The sequence below is a fragment of the Panthera tigris genome, chromosome B4, assembly GCF_018350195.1.
Source record: "Panthera tigris isolate Pti1 chromosome B4, P.tigris_Pti1_mat1.1, whole genome shotgun sequence".
Classification (NCBI taxonomy): Eukaryota; Metazoa; Chordata; class Mammalia; order Carnivora; family Felidae; genus Panthera; species Panthera tigris.
Genome location: NC_056666.1, coordinates 64,359,351 through 64,373,084, shown reverse-complemented (window position 1 = coordinate 64,373,084; position 13,734 = coordinate 64,359,351). Strand labels below are relative to the sequence as shown.

The window sequence follows — 13,734 nt, the reverse complement described above, 5'->3', positions numbered from 1 at the left end:
ATGAATAAAGAGGAAAGAAAGGAAAAGACAGGCCCATTTTATTTACGAACAGGCAAAAATATAGTAGGTAACCAAATCCAATATTCTATTTAAAAATACCTGATAAGCTGTTTTTCTCCAGTAATAAAATTGAAAACGTAATAAGAATTTAAAGGAAGTATCTTCAGGATGGTTTCATCACAGCTTTAGTTTTAACAGTCTCTAGTAATCTACAGAAATTTAAAATTAGTGTGAAGTCAAATGCAGTGATATTGATAAGATATATCTCACGCAACAGATGCCAACATCAGTAGCTCAGACAGTTGTCCAGAAGGAAAATGGCCTGCAGCACACCCGGAAGATGCTGCATGTTGGTGATCCAAGTGTGAAAAAGACAGCGGTCTCCCTGCTGAGGAATTTGTCTCGGAATCTCTCTCTGCAGAATGAAATTGGTGAGTCAGCAAACGTGTCTTGGTGTAGCGAATACATACCGAAAATATAAATTCAGGGGCACCTGGGTGGCTCAGTTGGTTAAGCATTCGACTATTGATTTCGGTCACGATCTCATGGTTTGCAAGATCAAGCTCCATGTCAGGTTCTGCACTGACGGCACAGAGCCTGCTGCAAATTCTCTCTCTCCCTCTCTATCTGCCCCTTCCCTCCCTCCCCTCTCTCTCAAAATGGGTAAATAAACTTAAAAAAAAAAAGAAAGAAAAGAAAATATAGGGGCATCTGGGTGGCTCAGTCAGCTAAGCATCTGACTTCAGCTCAGGTCATGATCTCGTGGTCCATGAGTTCAAGCCCTGCATTGGGCTCTGTGCTGATAATTCAGAGCCTGGAGCCTGCTTTGGATTCTGTGTCCCCCTCTTTCTCTGCCACTCCACCACTTATGCTCTGTCTCTCTCTCTCTCTCAAAAATAAATAAACATTAAATTTGAAAAAAAATACAAATGCAATAAAACATTGTATCACTTTTTTTTTTTTTTTTTTTTTTTTTTTTTTTTTTTTTTTTTTGCAATGATGAACTGAAAATGTGACTAAGGAGCAAAATGTGATAAAATAGACCTGGCCTTTGCACCCAGGCATCAAGGGTCCGCTTTCTCCCAGGGTCTCAAATAGGATTTTTCTTAATATCCGGCGTTTTGTTTTGGTTTTAATTACTATAGAAGGGAAACTTAGACCTAATTGTAATTAACAAGGTAAGTACATATTTGATGTTTTTGTGCCTTCAGTTGTATCATTGTGGATAGTCTTTTTAACCTATGCACCTGGCTTTCGGGATGCTCTCTGGGTGGCCTACTTAAGCGCTGCTCTTCTGAAACATTGAAAGTGTACACAGAGTGGTGTTCACTTTAGAAGCTTGGTCCTTGGGGCACCTGGATGACTCAGTCAGTTGAGTGTCCTACTCTTAATTTCGGCTCAGGTCATGATCCCACAGTCGTGGGATTGAGCCCTGCATCAGGCTTCACTCTAAGCGTGGAGCCTGCTTGGGATTCTCTCTCTGCCCATTTCCCCTGTTCACGCTCTCTCTCTCAAAAAAAAAAAAAAAAAAAAAGAACAAGAAGAAGAGACTTGGTCCTTGTTGCACTAGAAAAAAAATGAATGAACAGATCACACACAAAAAAAGGCAAAAAGGAGGAGTATACTGAATAGTGGATTCAGCATAGATGGTTTTTAAATGAATACAGTGAAACATTTGCTTTATTTTTGAGAGTCTTTATTATTGACAAAGGTGATAACTGTTCACACCATCAAATAATGTTTTCATTTGCTTTATACATAGAAATGCCTGATAAATACTTGTGAATCAAGTCAAAAACTATAAAATGAGATAATAGGAAAATAATGCCAAAAATCAGTCATGCTTCTAATGCTCCATAAATTAGTCATTTCTGACAACTTGAAAACTAGTTTTTCACAAAATTCCACTAAATTTATAAACAAATGCTCTTTTGTTTTGGTGGACACACACATACACACACAGCACCAGAGATACTGAAGTCTGATTATGTCTTAATAATGTCATTTCCAAAGCCAACCAGCAGCACAACATCGGAGAGGTAGTTTCATACAATGGTTTCGTGCCCATAATAAATATAGAGAGAGCCTGGAATTTTTCAGTGAATATGAAAGAAACCTTGCCTTAGGCACTCTGAAAATTATGAAAGTGTTCTCCTCATTGTCCTTGGTGGACTTTTGTGTTGCACTTTAATCAGGTATATTATCTTTGACTTTTTTTTTTTCTTTCCCTAAAGGAAATGTTGACTCCATCTTTAAAACAGTGCCGATGGAAATAACTGTGCTCCACACATTATGCATGTACCTTCAGGGCAGAAATGCTGTCGGTCTCAGGTTCAACCCTCCTCTAACTGTTGGGAAGATACAAATACAGCCCCATACTTTATTTTTTTATAAATAAGCATTGTATTTAATTCTTCAGTGGAGCGGGAAATGGCCTTGGCAGAGTCAAGGTTTTTTGTATTGCACTACACTTAATGTTTATCTATTTTCTTTCTTTACCTACTTTGAGTGACTTCTGGCCTTCATACATTGCATCTTAAATTTTGTTGACCAGCTTGGGTAATTACGATATTCATACTTTTTTTTATATTAACAATTAATGGCTTAGCAATGTGACTTCTCATTCCATAATTGTCACTTTTAACCAGAAGCTAGGTAAGTGGAAGATCATTGTTCTGGATGGTTTTATTAAATAATAACAACATCAATTAAAAAAAGATACGTGTTCATTTAAATAATTCAAGAAATTAAGAAAAGCATAATAAATGAAGCAAAAAATACTTCCTCTTACCACTTGGAAAATAACCATTGGTAACATTAGGTGAATATTATTCCTGAGATCTCTCTATACCTATCTACCTATGATAAAAGTTTAGACAAAGAGAGAACTAAATAAATCGTGCTATTAAAATTGGATCATACATCTAGTGGTTAACTAAAAATTATTAGAGTTAATTTTAACAAAGTAAAAGCAAACCAAATGATACAGAATAACTTCAAATACATTTTTCATTACATTTCAGGCATGTTTTAGAGATTGTGATAATGTGTGCTCGAGTTTGTCTCAGTCCTGATCTCTAACTCTTGGCCAAATCTAGAAGAATGTCTTAATTGCATGTGTAGCAATCTTAGTCTCCTCAATCACCAATAGTTCATCTTGTTGTAACATTCATGTCATGTGTGTGCAACGTGTGTCAGTAGCCCGTAAAAAGATAAAACAGAAAGAAACAAAGGAAAGAAGAAAGGGGAGTCAAAGAAGAAGGCGAAGAGGGAGGAAAGTTTCTATTCCAATATCTATATTTATTCCAGTTTGTCATTTTAGTGGTCCTGTTAATTCAAGTGCCATGTAACCTGTAGGTGATGCCTACTGAGCATTATAGGGAGGACCAGTGTTTTGTTAAATAGGTCTGGCCTTCTCCTTCATTATGGAATAGATACAAAGGATTATTATGTTACAGTCACATCAGAGTTTATGGTGACCTGCCTGATCCAAATCCTCTTACTAATGAAGTAGGTTGCACTAAAAGTTAGTTTTGGGGCGCCTGGGTGGCTTAGTCGGTTAAGTGTCCGACTTGAGCTCAGGTCATGATCTCACGGCTCGTGAGTTCGAGCCCCGCATCAGGCTCTATGCTGACAGCTCAGAACCTGGAGCCTGCTTCAGATTCTGTGTCTCCCTCTCTCTCTGCCCCTTTCCCACTCATACTCTTGTCTCTTTCTCTCAAAAATAAATAATAATTGAAAAAAAATTTTTTTAAGTTGTTCAATTTGTTTTATGCAGCCTGTAACTGTGATGAGGCTTTTATCTGTAAAATTCTGATGAGATTATCTGTTATTTTTTTGGCAATTTTTAAATGTTAATTCCAGTGTAGTTGCCATACAGTGTTCTATTAGTTTCAGGTGTACAATATAGTGATTCAACAATTCCATACCTTACTCAGTGCTCATCAAGATAAGTGTACTCTTAATATTCCTTTACCTATTTCACCCATCTCCCCTCTTGTGACCATCAGTTTCTTCTCTATAGTTAAGCATCTGTTTTTTTGTTTTATCTCTTTTTTTCCTTTATTTATTTGGTTTGTTTCTTAAATACTACATAGGAGTGAAATCATATGGTATTTGTCTTTCCTTGACTGAATTATTTTACTTATTAGCATTATAGTCTCTAGCTCCACCCCTTTTGTGACAAATGGCAATATTTCATTCCTTTTTATGGTGAATAATATTTCATATAATACACCCACACCCCGCATCTTCTTTATCCATTCATCTATCAGTGGACAGTTGGGCTACTTCTATAATTTGGCTATTGTAAATAATGCTGCAATGAACATAGGAGTGCGTAAATCCCTTTGAATTAGTGTTTTTGTATTCTACGGGTAAATACCCAGTACTGCGATTACTGGATGGTAGGGTAGTTCTATTTTTAATTTTTTGAGGAACCTCCATAGTGTCTTCCACTGTAGCTGCACCAATGTGCATTCCCACCAATAGCACACGAGGGTTCCCCTTTCTTCACATCCTCATCAACACTTGTTGTTTCTTAAGTTTTTTATTTTAGCCATTCTGACAGGTAAGAGGTAGTTTTTCATTATAGTTTTGATTTGTATTTCCCTGATGATAAGCAGTGGTAAGCATCTTTTTATGTGTCTGTTAGCCATCTATATGTCTTCTTTGAAGAAATGTCAATTCATGTCTTATGCCCATTTTTTTAAATTGGATTATTTGTTTTTTGGAGGTGAGTTGTATAAGTTCTTTATATATTTTGCATACTAACCCTTTATCAGATATATCATTTGCAAATATCTCCTCCCATTCCAAAGTTGTCTTCAGTTTTGCTGGTTGTTTTCTTTGCAGTTCAGAAGCTTTTTCTTTTGACATAGTCCCAGTAGTTTATTTTTGCTTATGTTTCCCTTGCCTCAGGAGACAGATCTAGAAAAATGTTGCTATGGCCGATGTCAGAGAAATTACTGCCTGTGCTTTCTTCTAGGACTTTTATGGTTTCAGGTCTCACACTGAAGTCCTTAATCAATTTTGAATTTATTTTTGTGTATGGTGTAAGAAAGTGGTCTGGTTTCATTCTTTTGCATGTTGCTGGCCAGTTTTCCCAACACTATTTGTTGAAGAGACTGTTATTTTCCCATTGGGTATTCTTGCCTCCTTTGTCGAAGATTAATTGAATATAACTGTGGGTTTATTTCTTTGTAGCCTCATGCTTTCGTAAGATGATCCACTGATAAACCTCCCCTCATTTTAATTACACTTAAATTCACTTAATTCCATGATGTCCATCTAAATTCAGTGGAAAGAAAATTCACATTCTCAAGGCCTTTAATTCTGTGATTTAACATTAAAAGGAGGAAGCCTTCTGATAATAATTTGTTTCTATTGGGAGATTACTACTTGCAGGGTGCTGTGATCAATTAACACATTAACTCATTTAATCCCTCACAACAACCCTGTGAAGTAGATACTATTATTATTCCATTTTATAGATTAGGAAAATGCAGCATTGAGAGGTTAAGCAGCTTGCCCAAACCACACAGCCATTGCGTGGCAGAGGCAGGACTGAAACAGAAGAAATGTGGCTTCAGAGACTGAGCTCTGAGCTCTAAACACTGTGCTGTGATGCTTTAATAACCGTGGAAAACAGAGTTCAGGTCTTTGAGCAGAAGGTGTGTCTTTCCTGTCAATCAGGTCCACATATTATCAAAGGATGACAATTGTTCACTTCCTTTTTTGCACACCTCTCTGTTCTAGGCATAGTGATTCATGCTGGAAATACAGAGATGAATTTGGTAATTGTTCTCAGGAGCCCATAGCCCTACTTGGAATTCAGACAGGCACATAACTAATTACAATCCAGTATTCTAGAGAAGTGCACAGTTCAGGGTGCCACATAAACTCAGATGAAAAACAACAAAATTGGGGCACCCGGGTGGCTCAGTTGATTAAGCGTCTGACTTCAGCTCAGGTCATCATCTCACAGTTGGTGAGTTTGAGCCCGTGTCGGGCTTTGTGCTGACAGCTCAGAGCCTGGAGCCTGCCTCAGATTCTGTGTCTCCCTCTCTCTCTGCCCCTCCCCTGCTCATACTCTGTCTCTCTCAAAAATAAACATTTAAAAAAAGTTTTTTTAAAGAAAATTAAGCAGAAGTTTTCATTATACAACCATGATAAACACAACACTGTATTCAAGAGTTGTGAGGAGAAATAGAAGCAGGAGAAATAGATAGCCAGGAACTTACATACAGAGTGAAAAAATAAAATAGTTTTTTTCTCCTTTTTATTTTTTTTTTTAATTTTTTTTTTAATGTTTATTTATTTTTGAGACAGAGAGAGACAGAGCATGAACGGGGGAGGGGCAGAGAGAGAGGGAGACACAGAATCGGAAGCAGGCTCCAGGCTCTGAGCCATCAGCCCAGAGCCCGACGCGGGGCTCAAACTCACGGACCGTGAGATCGTGACCTGAGCCGAAGTCGGACGCTTAATTAACTGAGCCACCCAGGCGCCCCTCTCCTTTTTAAATATTAGTATTATTTGTACATTGATGAAACTAAGCAGTACAGATAATTTTTTAAAAAATTTTCGATCACCGTCAATATTGTTGTAGAAGAACAAGTCCTATTCATATGTTAGTGTATTTCTTCTCAGGTTTCTTTTGCGTATTTTCTAATGTTTATATTATGGATTATTTAAGTATATTAATTTTTCATAAAGAATATTAACAAATATTTTCTTATGTTTCATAAATATTTGGGGGATGTATAATATTCTTTGCAGCTTGGTTTTTGATAGTATCCTATCACTGAGTTACTTGGGCATTTTATCATTTTTCACTTATAGATAATACTATAATAAAAATCTCTGCATAAAGCTTCTTCTATTTTTAAAGTGATATCTTTAGGATGAATTTCCAGAAGTGGAATTACTAAATTAAAGGATGTGAAAGTTTTTTAAATTCTTGATGTTTCTGTCAAATTGTCATTGTCATTTCTATCAAAAGATTTCCAGTGTACTGAGCACTGAGTATCCTCTTTTTAAGAATCTTTTTAAAAATTGAATAATAGAGAGATTACATCTTTCCATATATTTCTTAACCAGTTGTGTTTCTTTTTAAAATATTCTTTACCCAAAATATCTTGGGATGTTCGGATTAAGAGACAACCTTTTTAATCAAGTATTCTTCTTCTTTCATTTTATAGCCAAAGAAACTCTACCTGATTTGGTTTCCATAATTCCTGACACAGTCCCGAGTACTGACCTTCTCATTGAGACTACAGCCTCTGCCTGCTACACATTGAACAATATAATCCAAAATAGTTACCAGAATGCACGGGACCTTCTAAACACTGGGGGCCTGCAGAAAATCATGACTATCAGCTCAGGCGATGTGTAAGTCCTGTAGTATCTGCCTGTTGGCTCTCTTCCCTTTCCTCACTACCACTCCCAACACCCATCTGTAAATCTAGCTGTGAATGTGCAATCATTGAGGACCATGGGTAACGTGGCCAAAGAACGAGATTGTAACGCTGGGCCAAATCATTTGGTTCAATCCTTAGTAATCAAGCAAGTGAAAGACTGAATTCTCCAAGCCCAATAGTTGCCCATTCTCTTCTAAAGTATCCAGCTAGAGGCACCTGGGTGGTTCAGTTGGTTAAGCGTCCGACTTCTGCTCAGGTCATGGTCACAGTTAGTGAGTTTGAGCCCTGCATCAGGCTCTGTGTTGACAGCTCAGAGCCTGGAGCCTGTCTCCATTCTTTGTCTCCCTCTCTCTCTCTGCCCCCCCACCCCTGCTCATGCTCGCTCTCACACTCTTTCTCAATCTCTCTCTCAAAAATAAAATTAAAAATTAAAAAATTAGGGGCACCTGGGTGGCTCAGTCGGTTAAGCATCTGACTTTGGCTCATGATCTCCTGGTTCATGCACTTGAGCCATGTCAGGCCCTGTGCTGACAGCTCAGAGCCTGGAGCCTGCTCTGGATTCTGTGTGTCCTTCTCTCTCTGCCCCTCCCCAGCTCGCGTTCTGTCTCTCTCCCTCTCTCTCCCTCTCTCTCCCTCTCTCTCCCTCTCTCTCCCTCTCTCTCCCTCTCTCTCCCTCTCTCTCCCTCTCTCTCCCTCTCTCTCCCTCTCTCTCTCTCTCTCTCTCTCTCAAAAATAAGTAAACATTAAAAAAAAACCTTAAAAATAAAAATAATTTAAAAAATTTTTAAATGAAGTATCAAGCTAGTCAAATGCCATATCTTCTCTGGGTAGCACATTCCAGCCTTTTATTGACCTAATGAATTCACTTATTTCCCAGAGCCATAACTGTGATTTAAGAATAGCGGAATATAGGCAACGTGGAAGTCCTATGGACAGGGATTGCCCTTTTCCTCACTTAAATATGGAGCCAGTATCACCCCAGTGGCTTAAAAGAAGCAGTGATAACACAAGAAGTAGGAGGCAACATAATCAAATTCTTGCTTTCTTGGTTTTCTCTATCACATCTCTTCCACGTCTTATTCCCTTTTGAGAAGTTCTAATGCATATAAGTCATTCCACATCACTGTTTCTGTGTCTTTAAATTTTCCCCATTAAAAAAAAGTGAGGAAGAGAATGAAAAACCTTGTATAACAAAATCATTACTATTAGTTAATTTAGAGACATGGGATCCAAAGAGGACATGAAGATTATTATATTTTTCTCTTTATACAATTCTGAACTGTTTGACTTGTTAAATACAAGTTACTTTTATAAATAACCAAGCAAGAGAAGAAATGTTACAGCCCAATTATAATGAGTTGCAAAGCAAACAGACTCTACCTATGGTAGACAAATGTGTGCCTGGCCACACAGGGGCAAGCCTAGGGGTCTCTGGTATCCTGGAGTACTTGTGCTCTGCAGCACCACTCTGGCAAGCCTCATAGGGAAGGAAGACCATATTCAGAGTCATAGGATAAAATGGAGCACTGGTTAGAATGTGAGTTCCCCAAGTCAGAATATCCACCTGTCCCCAGCGCCTGGCAGAGAGCAGTTACTTAATTTGTGGAAAGATTGAATGATTACTGTATAAAACAGAAATGACTATTCCGAGTAGTCATCCATGCTCCTAAGCAAATCTCAGTAAGACCTAGGATTTTAATTATTTGAGTATTCAGACATAAGCACATGAGAACTTTTGCAAACTTCTTATAGCTTAGCAACAAATGGGGATGTCTGACTCTGTTACTTCCTTTTTGCCTTGAGTGTCCATCCGTTTGTGAACCAGTCCTCATATGCCCTGTCTGGAAAAAAAAAAAAAAAAAAAAAAAAAAATCAACAAGGAGCTTCTACCAGATGTGCCTGCTTTTCTGTCCTTGTGAGAGTGTTGGGTAACTGACCTGTGATTTAAGGGCTAGACTGGAAATAAGTTGCCATATATAGCATTTTTTTTTTCAAATAAATAATTTCAAAGTGCCAAACAACCAACTGATAAACTATGAATATAAAACATTTGCAATTCAAGAACACTTTCCAATTTTAGATATCAGAGACCCATAGTCTTCATGGATTTATGGGTACTTCAGTATTAGCAAGTGAGTCCAAGAACTCCATGAAGTACTAAAAGAATCTGTGAGGTGCTGATTTGGCTTCCCCTTCATACAAGTCTGGTATGGAAGAGAAAGGCTCTTAGCCAAAGAATGACCCCAAGATGTGCTTCTCCATACAGTACTGCATTTTTAGTTCGTGGTTGCCTGTTTACAAACGCCCATGATATGAAAAATTAAATCTTTGTTTCTTTGGGGGCCCCTGGGTGACTCAGTTGGTTAAGCGTCCAACGATTTCAGCTCAGGTCATGATCTCACGGTTTGTGAGTTCGAGTCCCACGTTGGGCTCTGCCCTGACAGTGCAGTGTCTGCTTGAGACTCTCACTCTCCCTCTCTTCCTCTCCCTGCTCATGCACTCTATCTCAAAATAAATAAATAAACATTAGAAAAAAAGCTTTGTTTCTTTGTTAGAAGACAAAATTTGGCTGTATGCTATTTGAGGTGATGGAAAAGAGAGAGCTCTAAGAAAGCAGAGAACCTTAGCCAGAAATAGGAAGTTCAGTACAAATTTAAAAGTAAAACATCAAAAACTAATAAGTACAGTGTTCATTTCTGTGGTGACTTGGCTATATAAGAGGAGTGCATTTTCCATTTGCTCTATACAAGAACAAAGAAATTTTGAAACTATTTTAAATGTTTCAAGAATTTATTAACTTGAAAATATCACTCCTAATTCATAGAGTAGTGTAGGAGATATATATGTTTTTCAGTCCTGCTTTTCTGCATTTGTATTCTATAAATATATATTATAAACATACTAATATATTTCTATTCTACAAATAGTATATGTATAATATTTAATATAAACATATTTAATTGTGTTTAATGTAATATAAAATAAATGGAAATAGTGTATACAAATATACAAATTTTATTTTGTAAGTTAATTCAAGGATTTATGGAACCTAAGGACATATTCCTTATAAATATCAGGAATATGCTCTACAAACTGATAGCCCTGTGCTAGTGGTTTTAAAAGACGAAAAAAAGTGGTTTTTTTTAACCTAGTGTGGCCCCTGGCCTTCAAAGCTCACCATCCAATTCTCTTGTCATGGTGAGTGACCTGACTTAATGGATGGCCACCAAGCAACAGCAGTTAAAGATTTATGGAACGTCTGAGGCAGCATCCAGAAGCCTGACACACTCTCACTGATCTCAGAATGCTTTCTTCCTTTTTTCAGTTATGCCTCCAACAAGGCAAGTAAAGCTGCTTCTGTTCTCCTCTATTCTCTGTGGACGCACACGGAGCTCCATAATGCCTATAAGAAGGTAAGTACACTAGAAAGGTGAGTGTTGCAGTTAATAGGCAGATAATAGTGGTCCCCTGGTGAGAGATCACTAAAAACATTTAACGTTTTCTTGGGGCACCTGGGTGGCTCAGTGGGTTGAGCCAACTTTGGCTCAGGTCATGATCTCATGGTTCATGAGTTTGAGCCCCATATCAGGCTCTCTACTGTCAGTGCAGAGCCCTCTTCAGATCCTCTGTACTCCCCTCTCTCTGCCACTCCCCTGCTCATGTTCTCCCTCCCTCCCTCCCTCCCTCCCTCCCTCCATCTCTCTCTCTCTCTCTCAAAAAAAAAAAAATTTTTTTTTAAACTGCATTTTCTTGGATGACAGTGTTGTTACCTTTCACATATGTTTGCTTATTCCAAAGGCTCAGTTTAAGAAGACAGATTTTGTCAACAGCCGGACTGCCAAAGCCTACCACTCCCTTAAAGACTGAGAAAATGAAACAGAGCTCTCCGAAATCTCAACCATCCGCAGCCATAAAAAAGCCCCAGAGGAAAACACCTATTTTTCTACTTCCCAGCCCAAGAAACCTCAAAAAAGCATGCCCTGTTTCTTATCCTTTTCTATTTCCATGGTCCCCAGAATCCAGAACACAAATAATCAGAATAATAATTCTATTAGTTTTCCAGAAGACTTTTGCAAGTTTGCTACCAGTAGACACTGGTAACAGGCTTGATTTTATCCTCCACCAGTAGTGGTCTTTGTGATCAGGGCTTATGGCACAGGGCCTCCTGGAACCAAAACGTGGATTCATGTGGAATGGACATAACAGAATAAGGAAAGAAGTCATTGTATGACTAGGATTTTAAAAGTTTGATTTACATTTATGTTCCTTTCCAGTCTCCATGTTTTGTCACTCAAATGCACGTTGTTTCACCTTTGAGCTATGAGTGTGTGGTTCTGCGGTGTTGAAACAGAATGGAAATGACGAAGAATACTGACAGAGTTATCCAGGAGAAATTTTAATGGCAAAATTATATGTTTGTTTACTCTATGCTTGTTTTTATCCTCTTGAATATTTTTTCTCTGATTTTAAATGAACTTAAAAGTTTTAGATCACAGCGTGCATGACTCTAAGAAAGTGAAATTGAAATGAAGTGATCATAGCAACTTTAAAAATCTTTTCAAAGGCAACTGTGCTTATGAAATTCAGTGTTCCCTCTAAACACCATGTAAATGCTTTTCTTGCTCAAGGAAAATATGAATAACAACACCATTAAATGCAAATCTCTTCTGAATAGTAGGATTCAGTGTGATCTATCTCCTGGACTTTTTCAGTTACTGCCATGGGCTGATAGAAAAATGGACTCTATACTCTTCAACTCCAAGAGGAACCAAAACCTCTCAAACAGCTGGGTGAGCCCAGGGCACTGAAAACACAGTTCATTTTAATGAATTGCATTCATTATCAACCAGCCCAACTTTGCCCAACATTTAAAAAAATAGCGCAGAACCTCTAAATCTCATGTGATCTTCCTCAAGCCATTATTTTAAATGAAGGAAACTCTAGAGCAAAAAATGAAGACATTATATTGAGGGAAAATATTTCAAGGCCACCCAGAAATGATATGAGAAACACTAATGTTGAAAAGTTGACAACCTCATTTGTCGAAGCAAACACTCTGTCAAGTGTTCTTTTAACTGAGCTCTGATTAATACCATTTCCATAGAATTAGTCTTCTCAATTACAATTCTGTTATATTTTGCTTTTTTTAAAAAAATCCAACAATGTTTGCTGTAAGAAAGTAGGAAGGAAAAATGTCTTTCAGCTCCTTTTGGCCAGAAAAGTGTAATAGAAAATAAATTCCCATTTTCAATTTGAATGTGTGCTTAAGTCTTTATTACATTTAGGCATTAAAATTATTTTAATTTTAAAAGCTCAATGGAGAAGACTTAGGTTTCTAACCTAGTTCAAAATGAAATTAAATACCAATTTCTTTTTTAAATTTTTAAATGTTTATTTTTGAGAGAGAGAGAGAGAGAGAGAGAGAGAGAGAGAGAGAGAGAGAGAGAGAGAGAACGGGCGGGGGATGGGCAGAGAGAGAGGGAGACACAGAATCCGAAGGAGGCTCCAGGTTCTGAGCTTTCAGCACAGAGCCTGATATGGGTCTCAAACCCACAAACCGTGAGGTCATGACCTGAGCTAAAGTCGGACACTTAACCAACTGAGTCACCCAGGCGCCCCCAGATGTCAATTTTTAAATACCAAAGAGAGAAATCATCTGTTTTTTCAGAGTTTTGATGAGTACAGCATTTGGAGCATATTTATTCCTCCAGATAACTGAAGTATGTTCAAGAAGTTTCTATGGTTTTTAAAGCACTAGTAAAGCCTTCAATGACTTTAAACACGAAAGGAGGCAAAATAATGTTGCCTGCATTGGTATCTGTGTATGTCTGATTATTGTGTATTGTGGTATATGTGGTATGATTGACATGACATTTGAGGACTTGACCTTATAAACTTCAGTTGCTAAGGATTTAATACTTTGTAATTATTTCTATTCCTTCCCTAATTAATGCCTAAATTCTTTACTAACAAATACTTCCTATAAGAAAATGGGACTGGCTAATGACTAAAGCTTGTAAAAAAGGAGAGACCTACGAATGTGTTAGATTTTAGTAAATTTGAGTGGGTCTGTGACCCTGAAAGGATAGACTCTGTCTGATCCTCATGTCCTGCTTTGTTCACCCTGATTACCAAAACCTCACTACTTTACTCTGTAGACACCTCTGAGGAGATCCTTGTGTGGTTGAATATCCATTCGGATCACAGTTCCACACAAAAAGTTCTTTTTTTTTTAATGCATATCCTGACCTTGCCCGTGTCATCAAGGGAACTGACAGGCTGAGCAGAGTCTTTTCGTGTATTTGTGCTGAGAGTT

The 13,734-nt window shown here is 37.8% G+C and overlaps 1 protein-coding gene across 3 annotated transcripts in view; it reads left to right on the top strand.

Moving 5' to 3' along the window:
• The window catches only part of PKP2 (plakophilin 2), a 259,830-nt gene extending 247,174 nt beyond the window's left edge, over window positions 1-12,656 (top strand). For all 3 annotated transcript variants that reach the window (XM_042992091.1, XM_042992092.1, XM_007090726.3), the window contains 4 exons: window positions 278-431; window positions 7,200-7,389; window positions 10,744-10,831; window positions 11,217-12,656. In XM_042992091.1, the coding sequence (XP_042848025.1) occupies window positions 278-431; window positions 7,200-7,389; window positions 10,744-10,831; window positions 11,217-11,285 (501 nt within the window). In that variant the 3' untranslated portion in view covers window positions 11,286-12,656. The remainder of the gene's footprint in view (window positions 1-277; window positions 432-7,199; window positions 7,390-10,743; window positions 10,832-11,216) is intronic.
• Window positions 12,657-13,734: the final 1,078 nt, after the last annotated feature.